The 14,657-nt window shown below is 36.5% G+C and overlaps 1 protein-coding gene across 1 annotated transcript in view; it reads right to left on the reverse strand.

Annotated features, from left to right (window-relative positions):
• The window catches only part of RNF17 (ring finger protein 17), a 224,083-nt gene that overhangs the window by 74,190 nt on the left and 135,236 nt on the right, over nucleotides 1-14,657 (reverse strand). The window contains exons 20-22 of the mRNA XM_049867103.1: nucleotides 12,596-12,823; nucleotides 11,755-11,905; nucleotides 11,507-11,625 (exon numbers count right to left, since the gene is read on the reverse strand). Of these exons, the coding sequence (XP_049723060.1) occupies nucleotides 11,507-11,625; nucleotides 11,755-11,905; nucleotides 12,596-12,823 (498 nt within the window). The remainder of the gene's footprint in view (nucleotides 1-11,506; nucleotides 11,626-11,754; nucleotides 11,906-12,595; nucleotides 12,824-14,657) is intronic.

Here is a 14,657-nt window from a genome sequence, read left to right on the forward strand (position 1 = left end):
GTCAGTTTCTCATACAAAAACTTACACATTGTTATGTGACCCTAGTTGCTCCCCCTATAATGTGACAGCACACCCCTCCTTTTCACCCCAAATTTACCATGTCCATTCAGTCTCATGTATCTACTTGAACTAAGAAGCACGCTGTTCCCGAATATCATTTTATGTCTTATAGTCCAGTCTAATCTTTGTCTGAAGAGTTGGCTTAGGGAATGGTTTTAGTTCTGTGTTAAAAGAGTCCGGGGCCATGTCTTCTGGGGTTCCTTCAGTCTCAGTCAGACCATTAACTCTGGTCTTTTTCCTAGAATTTGAGTTCTGCACCCCACTTTTCTCCTACTCCCTCAGGGACTCTCTGTCAGGGCCGTCACTGGTGGTAGCCAGGCACCATCTAGTTCTTCTGGTCTCTGGCTGAGGGAGTCTCTGGTTTTGTGGATCTTCCTGTCTCTTGGCCTAATGTTTTCCTTGTGTCTTTGGTATTCTTCATTCTCCTTTGCTCCAGGTAGGTTGGGACAATTGATGCATCTTAAATGGCCGCTTGCTAGTTTTTAAGACCCCAGATGCCACTCACCAAAGTGGGATGCAGAAAGTTTTCTTAATAAAATTTGCTATGCCAATTGACCTAGATATCCCTTGCAACCATGGTCCCCAGACCCCACCCCTGCTACTCTGTCCTTCGAAGTGTTCAGCTGTATTCAGGAAACTTCTTAGATATTGGTTTAGTCCAGTTGTGCTGACTTCCCCTGTATTGTGTTGGCCTTCCCTTCGCCTAAGATAATTATTGTCTACTTTATGTAGTTAGTGAATACCTCTCTCCCTCCCTCTCCCACCCTCGTAACCATCAAAGTATGTTGTCTTCTGTGTTTAAACATTTTCTTTAGTTCTTCTAACAGTGGTCTCATATAATATTTGTCCTTTGGTGACTAATTTCACTCACCACAATGCCTTCCAGATTTATCCCAGTTATGAGAGTTAATAAAACAGATTTTTAGTATTCCTATTTGTACCATGCCTGAAAAACCTACAGATATGTATTTATCCAATATATATTTATCCAAATAACATGTCATTGCCTGGACGGATTTGTTCCAAATTAGGGAGCAAAAATGAGACCAACCAAAACTACAAGCTGTCCAGCATAACTTTGGATAAGTGTAGGGAGCACATCAGAGCAACAGGAAACTACCCTCCAATTGTGACTATAGGCTTTGATCAATGAAAGAGCTACTTCCCATATGTGAAATCATATCTAGTACTCCACGGTAAATACTAGCCAAAGGTTATTTAACAGCAGTTACTGAGTATTCTGAATTTCTGGAGGGAAGACTAATTAATATTTGGCAACACTGTTGCTTCAGTGACTGTTCAGATTTTTTGTCAACCCACCCGCTGTGTTTTTGTCAACAGAAGCCAGAAATTAATATTTTTAAGTCAAATCTGTTTTTTTAAAAATTTAATAGTTAAAATTAAAAAAAATATATTCTGAAGGTGCATCCTAGTTAGATATGGCCCACTTTAAACTGCAATCTGACATAAAGGTATGCTTTTACGTTTACAGATAATATATTAGGAGGGATAACCTAGATATTAAATAATAGAATCAATATTTGAGTTCCAAAATAAATTAGATAAAACTTGACAGAAACAAACAAAAATCTATATTTGGGTGAAAAAAGTCAATTAATTAAGTGTATAAAAAAACACACAGCTTCATAATTCATTTGTGCAAAGAAGAGTAAGTAAGTCCTGCCTTTGTGGAAGGCCTTGTAAGTATACAGGTATTCTAGGGACATCAGGGTATGTATCGCTCTTCCACGTCAGTGGCTGGATCTTTGTCTATAAACTTTGATCTCTGTTTCAGCTGACAATACTTTCTTCTTTTGGAGCCGGTGAGATGTGCCAAATCTGGAACAGTAGTCAAGGAATGGATAGGGACCAAGTGGTTGGGATCTGTCTAAGTTAGTTATCTAGTTAGTTACCTAGTACTGCTAAACCACAAATAACACGAGTGGGTTGGCTGTAACAAAGAGACATTTATTCTCTCACAGTCTAGGCAGCTAGAAGTTGGAATTCAGGGCGCCAGTTCCAGGGGGAGGCTTTCTCTCTGCCATCTCTTTCCTGGCCAAGGAGCTTCTCAATTCAGGGATCCTAGGTTCAAGGGATGAGCTATTCTCCTGGCTCTTATTTCTTGGTGGTATGAGGTCCCCCTGTCTCTTTGCTCACTTCTGTCTTTTATATCTCAAAAGAGATTGACTTAGGACACAACCTAATCTTATAAATTGAATCCTGCTTCATGAACATCATAAAGGTATACAGGTAGGATTTATGACACATAAGAAAATCACATCAAATCACAAAATGGTGAAAACACACACAATACTAGGAACCATGGCCTAGCCAAGCTGACACACATTTTTGGGGAACACAGTTCAATCCACAACATGATTAAACCATTCTTTATAAAACTGAAATGCTAATGGAGTTACAGTTCTGATCACTAGGCTTTTGATTAATACTCTGATATTCACAAGTCCAATGTTGAGAGCTTAATTAAAACTGCCTAAGAAATCCAGTCCAACCGAACTTCCCAATACAAATTTTAAAAAGCTGCATTAACCAAAGTGTAAATCAAGAGAATCACATATTTACAGTTTTAGTGCCATCTGCTCAGATTATATCTGAAATACTTCTTCCATCTTAAATCAGAAAACACAGAAAAAGACAAGCAGGAGAATCTAGAAATCACCTTATTTTAAGAATATATGAGAAAATTGTAGATAGCCTGGAAGGAAAAAAAAGTCTTAGTGGTACATGCTATCTACCTTTCAATATCTGATGGTGAGAAGAGTCAAGAAGTTCGTTCTATAAGAAAAATCAGGATGTGTGGGAAATAAGTGTGAGGCAATTTTAATGCAATGTAATGAAATAATAATGAAAGCTGCATAACAAACAAGCAAGATACCTTGAGAAGTATTCTCCATAGCACTGAAAGTTTTCAAGCAGGTCTTGAATGTCCGTTTTTATTATTGTTGTTGTTATTTTTAGGACTGGTATAAAAAATTACAAATGTTCCTCTCTAAGCTTTTTGGATTTCAATTCATGATTCTTGTCACGAAAACACTATGGTTTAATTGACTTGGATTTACCAGTGAAGGAAGGCCCCTAGAAGCAGGGATATGCCACTTTTTTTTTTTTTTTAAAGAAATTTCAGGATAATATATAACCATGCTAAGTTCTCTCTTGGCTGCTTTCCAGGCTGGAAACCCATAAAATGAAGGTCAACCCTGAGATGTACGAAGATCCATGTTTGTGTTCTGCCAAAAACAGCAACATTTTCCTCCTAGGTAATCTATTCAGAACAGAATTGACCATGTTTTCCTATATGCCTTTAAGCTACACCTTACATACTTCTCTTAATATTTGAAGACTAATTTTTTTTTTATTCTGGTAAATTTATTTGTAAAAAGTTATGGGAATTTTCAAGCATATATGAAAGTTGACACAGCAATGTAATAAATCTGATATATCTATCACCCAGCTTTGACAATTAGCAATATTGCTGTTGTCAGGTGCCCTCATTGTCAGTTCCAACTCATAGTGATCCTATGTACAACAGTAACACTGTCCAGTCCTGCACCATCCTCACAATTGTTTTTATGCTTCAGCCCACTGTTGCAGCCACTGTGTCAATCCATCTCTTGAGCGTCTTCCTCTTTTGCGCTGACAGTTTTCTACTTTATTAAGCATCATGTCCTTCTCCAGGGACTGTTCCCTCCTGATAACATGTCCAAAGTATGTGAGATGAAGTCTCCCCATCTTTGCTTCTAGGAGCATTCTGGCTGTACTTCTTCCAACACATATTTACTCGTTCTTTTGGCAGTCCGTGGTATATTCAAAATTCTTTGCAAACACCTTAATTCAAAGGCATCAATTCTTCTTTGGTTTCTCTTATTTGTTGTCCAGCTTTCCCATGCATATGAGGCAAGTGAAAACACCAAGGCTTGGGTCAGGCACTCCTTAGTTCTTGACCAGTAGCTTTCACGGGTGTTGATTGTGGATCCAAGTACAAAGAAATCCTTGACAACTTTAATCTTTTCTCCTTTTCTCTTGATGCTGCTTATTGGTCCAGTTGTGAGGGGTTTTGTTTTCTTTATGTTAAGGTGCAATCCATACTGAAGTCTGTAGTCTTTTATCTTTGTCAGTAAGTGCTTCAAGTCCTCTTCACTTTCAGCAATCAAGGTTATGTCATCTGCATAGCACAGGTTATTAATGAGTCTTCCTCCAGTCCCGATGCCGTATTCTTCATATAGTCCAGCTTTTTGGCTTATTTGATCAGCATACGGATTGAGTAAGTACGGTGAAAGGATACAACCCTGACGCACACTTTTCCTGACTTTAAATCCTGCAGTACTCCCTTCGTCTGTATGAATGAATGCCTCTTGGTCTACATACAGGTTCTTCATGAGCATAATTAAGTGTTCTGGGATTCCCATTCTTTGCAATGTTATCCATAATTTGTTATCATTCACACAGTTGAATGCCTTTGCATAGTCAATAAAACACAGGTAAACATCTTTCTGGTATCCTCTGCTTTCAGCAGAGATCCATCTGACATCTGCAATGATACTTCTCCTTCCATGTCCTCTTCTGAATCCAGCTTGAATTTCTGGCAATTCTCTATTGATATACTGCTGCCAACTGCTTTTGAATGATCTTCAGCAAAATTTTACTTGTGTGATATTAATGATATTGTTCAATAATTTTCACATTCTTTTGGATCATCTTTCATTGGAATGGGCAGAAATATTGATCTCTTCTTGTCTGTTGGTCAGTTAGCTGTCTTCCAAATCTCTTGGCATAGATGAGTGAGCACCTCCAGCACTGCATCTGTTTGCTGAAACATTGCAACTGGTATTCCGTCAATTCTTGGAGCCTTGTTTTTTGCCAATGCCTTCAGTGCAGTTTGCAATTCTTCCTTCAGTATCGGTTCTTGATCATATGCTACCCCCTGAAATGGTACGGTGACTTTGTGTATTCCTTCCGTCTTCTTTTGATGCTCCCTGTCTTGTTCAATATTTTCCCCTCAGAATCCTTCAATACCGCAACTTGAGGCTCAAAACTTTCTTCAGTTCTTTTAGCTTGAAAAATGCCAAGCATGTTCTCCCCTTTTGATTTTCTAACTCCAGGTCTTTGCACATTTCATTATACTGCCTTCTTGAGCTGCCCTTTGAAATCTTCTGCTCAGCTATTTTACTTCATCATTTCTTCCATTTGCTTTAGCTACTCTATGTTCAACAGCAAGTTTCAGAATCTCTTCTGACATCCATTTTGGCCTTTTCTTTCTTTCCTGTCTTTTTAATGACCTCTTCCTTTCTTCATGTATGAGGTCCTCAATGTCATTGCACAACTCAACTGGTCTTCGGTCATTAGTTCAATGCATCGCATCTATTCTTGAGATGGTCTCTAAATTCAGGTGGGATATACTCAAGGTCGTACTTTAGCTCTCGTGAACTTGTTCTAATTTTCTTCAGTTTCAACTTGAACTTGGTATGAGCAATTGATGGTCTGTTCCACAGTCAGCTCATTGCCTTGTTCTGACTGATACTGAGCTTTTCCATTGTCTCTTTCCATAGATGTAGTTGATTTGATTCCTGTGTATTCCATCTGCTGAGGTCCACATATGTAGTAGCCATTTATGTTGTTGAAAAAAAATATTTGCAATGAAGAAGTTGTTGGTCTTGCAAATTTCTATCATGCGATCTCTAGCATCATTTTCTATCACCAAGGCCATATTTTCCACCTACCAATCTTTCTTGTTTCTAACTTTCACATTTCAATCACCAGTAATTAGTCAGTGCATCTTGATTGCACGTTGGATCAATTTCAAACTGAAGTTGGTGAAAATCTTCAATTTCTTCATCTCTGGCCTTAGGCTTTGGTGCATAAATTTGAATTATTAACTGGCCTTTCTTGCAGGCGTATGAATATTATTTTATCACTGACAGCGTTGTATTTCAGGAGAGATCTTGAAATGTTCTTTTTGGTGATGAATACAAGGCCATTCCTCTTCTATTTATCATTCCTGGCACAGAAGACCACATGATCGTCCAGTTCAAAATGGCCAATACCAGTCCATTTAAGTTCACTAATGCCTAGGATATCAATGTTTACGTGTTTCATTTCATCTTTGATGATTTCCAGTTTTCCTAGATTCATACTTCATACATTCCACATTCTGATTATTAATGGATGTTTGCAGCTGTTTCTTCTCATTTTGAGTTGTGCCACATCAGCAAAAGAAGGTCCTGAAAGCTTGACTCCAGCCACGTCAATAAGGTTGACTTTACTTTGAGAGGCATCTCTTCCCCAGTCATATCTTGAATTCCTTCCAACCTGAGATGATCATCTTCTGGCACTATATCAGAAAATGTTCTGCTGCTATTCAGAAGATTTTCTCTGGCTAATTTTTTCAGAAGTAAACCACCAGGTCCTTCTTCCTAGTCTCAGTCTGGAAGCTCAGGTGAAATCTGTCTACCACGGGTGACCCTGCTGGTATTTGAAAGACTGGTGGCACAGCTCCCAGTATCACAGTAACATGCAAGCCACTACAGTATGACAAACTGACAGAAGTGTGGGGATTATCAATACATGACCAATTTTATTTTATCTCTACTCCTACCTACTCATTCCCACCCCAGATTATTTTGAAGCAAATACAAGATATCACATCATTTCATTTGGAAAGATTTTAGTTTATTTCCAAAAGCCGTTTAACTAAATATTTCCACAGTACCATTATCATATGTAAAAAAAGAATTTAAGAATTCCTTTAATATGAAGTATGCATAAGGTGTTCATACTTTCCTGATATTTTAAAAAGTTTGTTTGAATTGGGAAGCAAACAAGGTCCAGGTATTGTGAATGATTGATACATATCTTGTATTCCTTCTCCATCACTTTCCCTTGCAATTTTCTACTTGCAATTTGTAACTAAAAATAGTCATTTGTAGTTTCCCACAACTTTGACTTAGCTGACTGCATCCCTGTGGTATTTAATATGTTTCTCTGTCCCTTGTATTTCCTTTAAATGCTTTTTCCTTTTTCCAGCAATACTACTTCTAGGTGGTGCTGCAGATTTCAATTAAAAACCCAGTGCCGTCGAGTCGATTCCAACTCATAGCGACCCTATAGGACAGAGTAGAACTGCCCCATAGAGTTTCCAAGGAGTGCTTGGCAGATTTCAATTAGGAGTTACATAATGTTTGGTTCTCTCTTTGGGTGTGATGTTAACAGCCGCTGATAATCATTGTTTAGATTCCTTAATTTATTCCAAAAAAGAAACCAAACCAGTTGCCATTGAGTCAATTCTGACTCATGGTGACCCCACGTGTTTCAGAATAGAACTGCAGTCCATAGTGTTTTCATAAGTGTGGCCTTTCAGAAGCAGGTGATCAGGATTTTATTCTACGGTGCCTCTGGGTGGATTAGAACCACCACCTTTCGGTTAGTACACCAGCACTTAACCATTTGTGGTACCCAGGGACTCTTCCTTTAATGTATTAAAAAAAAAAAAATGTATTAGTGGTTGTAAAATGGCAGGAGAATTCTAATGATATCATTCCTTATTTTTTTATTCGTCTATAAAGAACAACTTTTCCTTATCAACTATTTGATTATCCTGAAATGTAGGCTGTATGGTAAATGCAAGATAAATGCATTTCCCTTATTTACCAGTTTTCAGAATAATAGGATGGTTTCCCAGAATTCTCTAAAGGTAACCAATGAGGCCTTTTCTTTTTTTTAAATATCACTATGAATTTATAGATTTAAACATATCAAAGTACATTACAATTATCATCCTTACTGATGCTTGAATTGTTCCATCTTTGGTCAGTGCAAGTTTATTGAGGTTGCTTACTGAATTCTTTTGTCATTAACTGCTTCTTTGCTAGGGTCATAATATACATTTCCTGCCCAACACCTGAAATCAGGCATTTTTCCAAAGAGTACTAATTTCTCTTAATGGGCAATGGTATTTGGAGACCACAATTTGTGTACTAGAGGAGCTCACTGCTACTGGTTAGTCATGTTTCAAGGCTACAAAATATGTATTAAAAAAAAAAAAACCTCATTAGCTTTTACTGGTACTTCCAATTCAAAATCAGGTCTACAGGATTTTTAATTAACCTCAATTTTACGCCTTTATCATTTATCAACCACATCAGTTCTTAATAATATATACATAATTACTATTTTGATTTATTCTACAACATGCACACAAGCATTTTAGAATAACAATATCAACACTATTACCAACTACTGAAAAGAGCTGATGAGTTTTTTGGGGGAACACCCATTACCAGTGAGTTAAGTCTGACTCATAGTGACCCTACAGGACAGAGAAGAACTACTTCATAGGGTTTCCAAGGAGCAGTTGGTGGATTTGAACTGCTGACTCTTTGGTTAGCAGCCAAGCTTTTAACCACTGCACCACCAGGGCTCCTTTCTGGGCAAGGGGCGGGTGTTATTTTGACCTTAGAATATAGTCCACTAAAGATAAAAAAAAAAAACAAAAACCCAAGATATGCAGCCCATTTATGCTATTTTAAAATCACTTAAAGAAGTTCCTCTCTGAGAAGCTAAGCCACCACAAGATATACAGTAAGATTTCATGAGTTGCACTTTCCTTACTATTTTTACTGACATGTTTATATACGATATTAACATAGTTCCAATATTCTTAGTAACTTCCTTCCCCCTCCCCTTTTCTCCCACCATCTTATTTAGAGTGCTTTTTACTCCTAGTATCAATAAGCTAAATGGAAAGCTTATTCAATTTTTCATATGTACTCCCATTACTCTCTCCAATTTTTGAAATTGTGCTATTATCTACTTTGTTCAATGCATACTATAATGTTTATCTAATAATGATCATTTAGTGTTAGTTCTACAGGTATAATAAATGTAATGTGCACCACTAGTCCTTATATCAAAGTCTCATCTGGGGAGAAATGCTGAACAGAATTTCAAATTTTCATGGAATCCAGATTTTCTGGAGCCATGGAGGCTAGATGAACCCCTGAAAATATCTCCCCAAGATAATCTTTAAACCTTAAACCAAAAATATTCCCTGAAGTCTTCTTAAAACTAAACAAAACAAAACAAACAAACAAAAAAAACAATAGTTTAGCTTAATTAAAGAATGTCTGCCTTGATCATTGTGCTCTTTCAAAATCTATCTATGTGGGATCAAACTGACAACAGCAACTCAAAGGATTAGATAGGGATCTTAGGGGGCAGTGAGTTTACGTTAATGGGGGAGGAACTACTCAGAAAAGGAAGGTGACAATGGTGTACAACTTGAAGAACGTAATCAATGTCAGTGAATCGTACACGTAGAAACTGTTGAACTGGTGTACGTTTTTGGCGTATGTTTTGCTGTGTATATTCTCAACAACAAAAATAGTTAAAACAAAACTCGTCTTTTTGGTTGCCTAAAGCTTGTTCTCTTAATAGATTCATCAGGAAGGGTTCCAAGGAACAATATTCCCTGAGTTCTTGAATGATCATATGGTTGTCTCTGATCTTTATACTTAAAGGTCAGTTTGACCGGATATAAAATCCATAGTTCTCCATTTTCTTTCCATGAGTATTTTAAATATATTACTCCACTGCTTTCTGGCATAAAGGTGATGACAGTGTGATTTACCTTCTCTTGTAAATCAATAATTTTACTAGATTATCTCTCACTGTTGGCCATTCTGAAATGATTTTCCTAGATATGCAGTGGGGACTTTCAATTTATGGTTTCAAACAGTCTTTTATTTAGGTACATTTGTTTTGTTCTATTGCTTTAGTTTTCTTCTTTGGGTTTCCTATTACACTTGCATTAAGTCATCTTTGTCTATTTTATACATCTTTTGAATCCCTTGGATTTTTGTTTATTTATTTTTTGTGTGTTTTAAAATTTTCTCTCCTTCTGTTTCTCTTAAGGCATTATCATACATTGTGTTTATTTGCTTTTGTGTATCTTCCGGTTTAGTCTACATTTCTTATTTTCTTCAATTTTTAATTCTTTCCTGAGCTCTATTATCTCTCTTTTCAAATCTTCCTTTTTCTCTAACCATCTTAGTTCTGATTTTTTCCAATTCTAATCCACATTGTTCTTTCAAAGCTTTTATAATTTTTAAAATTTTAGTTCATTTTGAAAAATCAGATTACTGTTGGTCTTGTGGGCATGTCTTTTTGGAGAATTCCCATTGCCCTCAATATCTGGCTCCTTGTTATGTTTTTTCTTACAATAACTTTGTATGGCATTTGACTGCAACCATCCCTTTTGCTCATTTTTTCAAGTAAAATAAATTTTCCTGAGTTTTTGGAAGGGGTAGATCATGATCACTTTTCTAATTTCATAGCTCTAGAGCTCTTACTTTTGTTGTGTTCCCAAAGTGACAAACATGTATGGTTTCCTACATTAAAATCTTGTTTCTCTGTTCTTCTCTACTTTTATTTGGACTTTTTCTTTTCTTTGCCCGAATGTCTCTGAACTGCTCAAATTAGACTCTACTCCCAGCAGCTTCTACTCAATGTGGGGTCATGGAAGGGAACTTCAGTTTATTTTCAAAAGTTTATATGGCTAAGTACATGGTTAAATACAACCAGAATATTCCTTAGAAGTGAGGATGGTGAGTTTAGCTTGCGTACTTCAGACACATCAAAAGGAAAGACCGATTGCTAGAAAAGGTCATTGTGGTTGGTAAAGTGGAGGTGAGAGAGTCCCTTGGTGAGACGGATCGACACAGTGGCCAAGACAATGGACTCAAACACAGCAACGATCATGAAGATGGCACAGGACTGGACAATGTCTTGTTCTATATACGTAAGGTTGCTATGGGTTGCAGCCAACTCAACAGCAACTAACACCAACAATAATATATGGCTAAGAAAGCTCCCGTACTATGAAACTTTGGCACATTACAGATGTCTTACATTCAACTATGAATTGCTTCTTGTGTTACCCCCTGACAATAATTTTGGCTGCTGTTCTCAGATTGGTCTGCATGTTCCAGTGAAATACTGTTGCCAGTTCCTACTGTTGGGCTATCAGAATCCCAGATATCTTTCCTGCACATCCTCCCATGTAAGTGGTAATACCATAAGGGTCCTGGTTCATGGTGCCCTACCTGCTCATATTTAGGGACTCACAGGGGGAAAACTGTGTTACCTACTTTTGTTGTAGATGTTGACTATATAGTCAAGATCCTTTGATTTTATGATTCCAGTAGACTCAGAAACTGTGCCATCTCATTTTCCCAGAATCCTAGAGAGATTCTTTTTGGTAATTTAAATATTTTTAGTTTTCCAGGCAATTCTAAGTTTATGAAACAGTTCATTTTATGAAAACTTCAGAACATGTTAACAAAATTAAAACTAACAAGAACCCATCTCAAAAGAAAAATACTTAAAATGATTATATTCAATAAGAAAATTCATTTATTCTGCTAAAAGCTACCTGATATCAACAAGAGAGCATTCCAAAGATAATCTTCCCATTGTCTTTAGATTTTCTTGAAGTTCTCTTAGACAATTAATATTGACTACTAGTTCAACACCCACGTCATACAGCAAGACCTATAAAGATAATAGCTTTAAGTCTACGGAAAGACAACATTTAAATATATTTGTTTGCAAACTAAAAAGCATAATAAAAAATAAAAAACTGATTCGCTTTCATAATTATATTTTTAACTTTGCATTTACCTCTACCAGTGTGTCTGTAACCATTCTGATGATCTGGCCTCTTCGCCACTGATTTTTATCGAGGATCTTAACAGCACAATGCATATCACTTTCCCATTTAATGGGTTCCCATTTTGAATTTTCATAAGCAGCCACCATTTTTTCTTCTAAACTATGTAAAGATAAAAAATATTTAATTTTCTAAATCTTTTCTTTTTCTTAGAACATGCAATTCTCTGACCACAGTTCTTCTATTGTCCTCCCTTGCTCATTCCACTCCAGCCAAACTAGACGCCCTGTTTCTCCTTAAATATTTCGAGCATATTTCCAACTCAGGGTCTTTGTACTAGTTGTTCTGACTGAGATGAACTTCCCCCAGATAACCACATGGTTTACTCCCTCTCCTCCTTCAAGGCCCACTTAAAACTGACCTTACTCACTCAGTGAGGTCTTCCCTGACCACCCTAAAATAGCTTTCTTCCCCAACTGCTTTATTTTTATCTGTTGCACTTATCATCACATACCACACTAAATATTTCACCTGTTTATTGTCATTCCCTCTCCTGGAATTTAAACACTGTCAGTGCAAAGACTTGTCCACGTTTTTACCACTGTATACCCAATACCTAGAAAAATGGCTGTCACATAATTGGTGCTCAATAAGTACTCATGGAATGAATGAATCTATTAGTGAAAACTCTCAATAGAAATATTACAGTCTATACTCTTAGCTAAATTTTTAGTGATTTAGCTAAAATAATTTTTCTACTTTTAAAATTCTACATTTAAGACTTTTAGATCTTTGAAACAAAATACAGAAAGAATAAAACCACATGCAATACGCATTCTTTATATGTTATACCTATTAAGTAAGTTTTCTGTTAATAACCACTGAACATAAATCTTTTCAGGAGATATTACATTGCAGATATGCACAGGTAGTTCCTTATTATAAAATGATTGGAAATTCTCATTCGGTAGAGATTTTGTAGACACAGGGTTTAAGTTGTTTACTTCATTTGAAATAATTTCTTCTGGAGAAGGATCCCATACTTCAATATGCTTTTTGGAATTATCTTTGATGGTGTATCTGAAAAATAACAAAACAACCCTGTTAATAAAAAGAATAGTTTACAAAATACTTATGTTTGTATTTCTCAGATCTAGAGATGAACAAGATTCACTGCTTCCCAGTTTTGATACTAACAGGTTAAAAATTTTAGTCAAGTTTTTTAAAGAGTTCTTAACCAAAACCAAAGTCAGCACAAAAACTAAAAAAAAATTTTTTTTTCAAACTAAACTGAAAACCAAACTTTCTATTTTAAAAGTTCTAAATACCAGCTTTGCTCATAAGTTCAACTCCTTCCATTAATATTTTATACTCACAAAGGGACAGAAGAGTTATTCAGGGATTATGTGATAACTTGAATACTTCTCCTTGGCTAAAAAGTATCAATCCCTTTGCTAATGAGAATACAAGAAGAAAGCAATTGCTATGAAAATGCATTAAGAAGTAAATTATTGAATGAAGTATTAGAATATCTAATAAATCAGATTAACTTAGACTCTAAGTACAGATAGTTACATGTTACTTTTTATTTCTGTAAAGAAAAAACTTAATTCTTTCACAATAAGCTGAGATTTAAGGCTACTAACAACTTTTGTTGCTATATCCAATGGATAGTTTTCAATCCTAAGTTAACTATTCTCTCAGCACTAGCTACTCTTTCCTTTTTGAAATGTTCTCTTTCTTTGGTTCATGGTTTTCTTCAGTCTCATGGTCTTGTTCTACCATCTTTCAGGCTTCCCTTTCTTTCCCATAAGTGATAATCAGGGTTGTGCCTTCATCAAGAGAGACTGACATGAATGATGAGAGAGATAATTTCATTCATTTTCATGGCTCCATTTATCATTATACTCATACCGACTTGATGGCAATGTTTTTGTTTTTTTTTTTCATTTATCGTTTATATGCTGCTAACTCCTACCTGTATCACCTAACCAGACCTCTCTTCTGAGCTCCAGCTCTATTCTGAGCCCCAGATCCATATATTCATTTCCTCCATTCAACAGTATTTACTGGGCACATACTATGAGCCAAGTGAAGTGCTAGATGCCAGAGATACAGCAGTAAACTAAATAGGCAGGGTGTGTGCCCTCATGAAGTGTATAGTCTAGTGGTACTAAAAGGCAATTACACAATTACTAATTACACAAACAATAAATTATAATACGGACAAGAACTACAAAGAAAAGAACGAGGCTATAAACCAACAAAATCTCATTTAGCTTGGGGTTTGGGAAATGCTTCTCCAATCCACATTTCAGCTGAGATTTAAAAAGGATAAGTAGGAGTTAGCTATGCATTCCAGGAACTGAAAGAAAACATACAGCTTTGACATAGTAAGCCAATAGGAGACTTCAGGTAGGCTGGGAGCAGGTTATTTGGGTGACATCGTGTTTTTGTAAAATTTGCAAAAGCAAGATATTTTTAACTGCAACTGGTTAAAATCATTATCATTTTTCTACTCCTACATCCCTCTCTCATTTCTCCTCATCTTGGGTTGGCCACACGTTTTGAGGATCTAATACTAAGGAAAAGTTGAGCTGGGGATACATTTAGTTTTTGCTTTCGTGGGATATAGTTTTGCAGTTCATGGCCACAACCCTGTAGAGGTAAGTTATTGCTAGCCATCTTGGTTTAGGAATGGATTGTCTAAATACTTCTACCATCCTGGTGTCACAACATGAAAATATAGGGTCCAACATAAAAACTGCAAAGAGCTCTAGTGGTACGGTAGTTAAAGTGCTTGGCTGCTAACTGAAGGTTGGTGATTTGAAAATACCAGCTGCTCCGCAAAGAAGGATGTGGTGGTCTGCTTCTGTAAAGATTTAGAGCCTTGGAAACCCCATGAGGCAGTTCT

Source organism: Elephas maximus, chromosome 23, assembly GCF_024166365.1.
Source record: "Elephas maximus indicus isolate mEleMax1 chromosome 23, mEleMax1 primary haplotype, whole genome shotgun sequence".
Lineage (NCBI taxonomy): Eukaryota > Metazoa > Chordata > Mammalia > Proboscidea > Elephantidae > Elephas > Elephas maximus.